General features: G+C 38.0%; 1 protein-coding gene across 1 annotated transcript; it reads left to right on the top strand.

The window, feature by feature from the left end:
• The first annotated feature begins 1,408 nt into the window (after positions 1-1,408).
• Positions 1,409-4,809, top strand: LOC113321688 (disease resistance RPP13-like protein 4). The gene is made up of 2 exons (XM_026569594.1): positions 1,409-1,688; positions 1,859-4,809. Exon 2 carries the CDS (start codon positions 1,885-1,887, stop codon positions 4,612-4,614), a length of 2,730 nt encoding a protein of 909 aa, XP_026425379.1. The 5' UTR covers positions 1,409-1,688; positions 1,859-1,884; the 3' UTR covers positions 4,615-4,809.
• Positions 4,810-5,067: the final 258 nt, after the last annotated feature.

The following is a 5,067-nucleotide window of genomic DNA, read 5'->3' on the forward strand; positions in this document are numbered from 1 at the left end:
CTATAGCTTTGAGGTTCCACTTAGGAATTTAAGCCCCCAAAGTGTAAACCCCCCGCTACCCAATAGTAGGAATCTAAAGAAAAGACTCCTTTTTGATGAAGCCTTCTTTTTGGTTGGTCACAAAAAGACAAAACAGCTTGGTGTCACCTTGATATTACTAATATAACCTTAAATATCAACCAACATTATACATATGTATTCAAGGGTGAAAATATACATTGAATAAATATTTGCATATTCACAGAAAAGCCATTATTTTAAAAATTGATCAAAAAAATTATAACTTAGTGTTAGAATATATTAACCAATATGAATATCGAGCTGGTCAAGTTCAAGATGAAATGGCCAAGAATCAACTTGGTTATCAGAAGATCGACGGGGATCAAAGATTGGAAAATATTGACGGAGATCAAATCAAGTTTCCAAGAAATTATCTTGTGAAATTTAGGTAGTTATCTAGGTAATAAAAATATATTCTAGTTAATCAGGATATATCCTAGTTTATTAAGATATATTCTCAAAAATAAAATAATATAATAATCAATTCTCTATTCACTCTATAAATAGGGATTGCCAATGTAAATGTAATCATCCTAGAATCATCAAACTCTGGAGATCAATATAATTTCAACAAACGGGGTTTGTCAGTGGATGTAGGTGATAGTGCCGAACCACTTTAATTTTTGTCTTTCCAATCGATCTATGATCCCTCGATACTCATAATTTATTACTTAGATATCTTTCAAAATATACATCGAATTTTTACGAAATTGATATATTTGGAAAGCTCTTTGAATTATCAGTGCAATGAGTACAAAAAAGGATATTAAATTTGTAGTTTAAAATTTATTTCCCCATTAATATCAAATTAGGTTTTGTTAAGAGATTCAAATTCTAACATGTGCATCGCACATGTGGTCTTACTAGTAGTATATGGAAATAATATCAAAGGGGCTTAAAAGAAACTATAAAGATATAGGGACTTTTGGTATATTAAATTAAATATTATATATGTGGATGTGGTGGACTAAACACCAAAAATAAATATAAAATAAGGGTTTTTTATATAATTTAGAGATTTTGGGGGGCTAAAGTCATAGTTAGTCATCCCTCGGCTCTACCCTGCGTGAAACAGGGTTATTGGTGTCCCATTACTGGTTGCCAGGTTTGTTTTTTCGTCGGTCCCAACTGCTGTAACAATAATCTAGTATAGCTGTGTTTTATTTACCAGATGATGTTTATGAGACGTTTCATTTTTGCAGGGCTTGATAGATAGATCTGTGTTCGTCTAATCTGAATCTCATATTTTTGGAAAACGATTCTCGTCTTTGGAGGATAACACGAACGCCTTGCAGCAGCACATTCTTCTGTCAACCTTAAGTATCTGTTCAATTTTAGTCGCGTTTTTCTTTTCATTATTTAATTTTCTAATTTTCTTTTTTCAATCTCAAAAAATTTGAAAATTCTTTTCAAAATTTCTTTGAAACTCAAAAAATAAAGACTTTCCATTTATTGTGTAAGTCCATCAGTTCGCTCTAATCAGACAAAATTCATCTTCAATTTGTAGCTAATTAAATGTACGATAGTGTGTTGTGCTAGGTGAGACAAGGCGCCAAGCCCTTAGCCTCGCCTGGTCTGGCGCCTAGACACAGCTAAGGCGCCCAAGTCGACCACAAAAATCAAATAAGGTAATAGCTCAAGGTTTGGCGCTTTGGGCGCTTTATTAGCTGGGCTCCCCCTCCATTCCCACTGTGCCCTGGGAGCCTATGCGAGCGCCTAACTCAACTTTCACAACACAGAATGCTTCAAAATCATCCTATTATTGATGTTGATTTAGTTTGATCATGGTGCATTTCAGAAAAGGATCAAAGGAGGCAAGTGGTGATGGCTGAACCGTTCATTGGATTCTTAATAGATAGGGTGTGCACTGTTGTTGGTAAAAATGTTATTTCTAGGTTTTTTGGATTAGAGGAAGAGTTTGAAAAGATGAAATACAGTCTTCCTTCTCTCAAATCACTATTCAATGATCTAGAAAAATCAAAAAATCAAGGGATCCGTAACAGTGAAGTTGTCAAGACGAATGTGGTTACGCTCAGGGAGTTGCTATACGAAGCAGATGATATACTTTTAGACTGTCAAATTTTTCAAGAGTCTGATCATTATATTTTTGCAAAAGTCATTTATCGTCATGAAACAAAGAAAAGACTGCAGAACGTTAACGAAAAAATCAGTAACGTGGAGAAAAACTTGAGAAGCCACTGCCTTCCCATCATGTATCAGCAAACCAACTGGTTTGAAGGAAGCAGCAGTTGTGCCACCAACGGCAGGTGGACTACATCTTTGCCCAACCGATTTGGCACTGTAGGCCTGGCCGACGATGTAGAAAAGATAAAAGATTGGATCATCTCGGAAAACAATGAGTTACAACGAGTTGGGATTGTGGGCATGGGAGGTCTCGGGAAGACCACCCTTGCGCAGAAAATTTTTAACGATAAGTGTCAAAAATTAAGGGATCGGTTTAAGAAGAGGATCTGGGTGTCTGTCTCTCAGCTTGTTGATGTGGTTCAGATCATGAGGACCATCTTGGACGGGTTAAATGTCAAAAGTCATAGTGCCGACTCTATTCCGGCGACATTACTGAAGAAAATTAAAGTGGCTCTCACAGAGAAAAGGTATCTTATCATCATGGACGACGTATGGAGCCTTGAAGATGGATGGTGGAGCCAGATCCTTGATGGATTAACACAAGATGGGAGATCCAGCAGCTGCATCATAATCACCACAAGAAATGAAGAAGTTGCGAGAAGCATGGGAGTCGGAGAATTAAGAATACACAGACCAAAGCTCCTTGGTGATGAAGATAGTTGGTCCCTGTTATGCAAAGTTGTATTCTCTTCAACGAATGGAATCTGTCGGAATCCCGAGTTGGAAGAAGTGGGGAAAAACATTGCGAAGAAATGTGGTGGCCTCCCTCTAGCAATCAAGGCAATTGCAGGGCTGTTGTCAATAAGATCACGGCCCCTTTCTGACTGGCAGAAGATTAATGCAGATTTTCGCGCTAAATTGGCAGAGAGCACTGCTCCTAGTGATGGTAAGTCGGTAATTGCTTCTCTGCAACTTAGTTATGACGATTTACCCAGTCACCTGAAACAGTGTATACTATGTTGCTCTATTTATCCTGAAGATTTTGCAATCCGAATCAAACAGTTGGTGTACTGGTGGGCTGGAGAAGGTTTTATACTCCCAGGAAGTAACAGAAAAACGACAATTCAGTTAGCATATGACTACTTATATGAATTATTCAGTAGATGCCTTATTGAACCTATGGAAGCTAGGTCAGATGTCTGGAAATACAGATTGCAGGAATGCAAGTTGCATGATATGGTGCGAGATTTGATCATAAGAGTCGCAAAGCAAGAGGCATTTAGTAGCTTTGATGATGGCACTGGACAAATATTTGATAATGATACTCGTCATTTCGGCATTACTGGAAATTCAGTCAGTTTTCAGCTTACAAAAATTCCCAAACCCAAGATTCCCAAATTTAAGAATCGGCCTACAGAAATTCTCAATTCCAAGATTCGGGCCATGTTAATAACAAGAAAGGTAACTTCAGGTTTCTACCGAAAAACTTATATCAAATGGAAAGAGAATACTAGTTTCCCAAAGGTCGATACTCTGAGGGTGTTAGACCTCACTGGATGCGAAGTTACACAAGGAAAGGAGTTTCTGAGATGGGTCAAATCTCAGAAGCGCCTCACGTATCTCAACCTTGACTGCGCGAATCTGCATGGAATACAGACACAGTTTGTCAAGGACCTGCGAAATCTCCAATATTTGATCATAGATTCTGCGTACGTTATCTCTGTATCTTCTTTGCTAAAGCTGAGAGTCCTGAAACTTCGTAGTGGTCGTCATAGTGTTGGTGCAAAATACCCGGAGGGACTGGCGAATCTCATAAACCTAGAAGAGTTATCAGGAATCTATCTAGGAAGTCGAGGCAATAAAGGTAGTGATTGTAAACTAGGAGAACTTATCAGCTTGCCCAAACTCAGAGTGCTCAAGGTTGCTATTGATCGTGATCCCGATGTTGATGTGTTCGGATGTGAAATGAGTGTACTCTCACAATTAGGTAATCTCCAGGTTTTAGATATTGATGTTTTAGATTGTAGAAAGGAGCAGTTTCTGAAGCAACTGGACCAGCTTGCACCACCTCGATATCTTCAGGAGTTATATATTCGCCAAATGGGGTTGGTAAAAACTATACCAGGATTTATCAAACCCGAACTTCTCCCGGAATTGCGGTACCTCTATATTAACGAAGGTGTATGTGTTACACACATGGATCCTTGCTTCTGGGGAAAAGTCGATAAAAGGTGGAACCTAGAGGCCTTGACCTTGATTAGGTTGCTGGAACTGCAATTGGATTGGGAAACCGTGAAACAAAAGATGCCTTTAATTAGTTATATAGAGGTCAGGGGTGTGCCGGGGTTTAAAAAATTCCCTGGTATTAAAAATCATAGAGCCGGGTTCCGCACTTGGAGGAAGATAGAAGAGGAAGATTCAGTAACCAGAGAAATTGCCGATCCTAACAAGAGAAGAAGAACAACCTAGTTAGTTCCATAAAGAGATTATATATATTCTAGTTGTTGTGTCCTAGTGTCTAGCGTGTTAGAGACTCTTGAAGAGGTTTTTTCACTCCAAGGAGTTTTTCCTCGATCAAGTTATCTTTGTTTTAGGGTATTAGGTTAAATTTGATTCTAAGTATTTTAATTTAATGATAAAATTCTTTAATAGTTTCGGTTTTAAGACATTGGATCAATTTTCCTTTTTTTTTTTTTTTTTTTTTTTTTTGCTTTTTTACAGAGGACTGGCGTGCAAGAAGCCAAGAACAGAGCAGCTTCAGCAATTTCGGTCGAAGAGGACGGATCCTTGGGTCGGGTTTTCAGGATCTTAAAAATCAAACACCCAACCCACATAAACTGTGCTATTTCCACCCAAATTTTTATTAAATTTTAACTTGACCAATTCTGCTTCACTTTCCATCATCTTCCCTCGAAAGTAAAT

Source organism: Papaver somniferum, chromosome 11 (assembly GCF_003573695.1).
Source record: "Papaver somniferum cultivar HN1 chromosome 11, ASM357369v1, whole genome shotgun sequence".
NCBI classification, from domain to species: Eukaryota; Viridiplantae; Streptophyta; class Magnoliopsida; order Ranunculales; family Papaveraceae; genus Papaver; species Papaver somniferum.

What these genes read in the sequence shown, in the direction of transcription:
- LOC113321688 (XM_026569594.1), top strand. Translation starts at nt 1,885, where the DNA reads ATGGCTGAACCGTTCATTGGATTCTTAATAGATAGGGTGTGCACTGTT.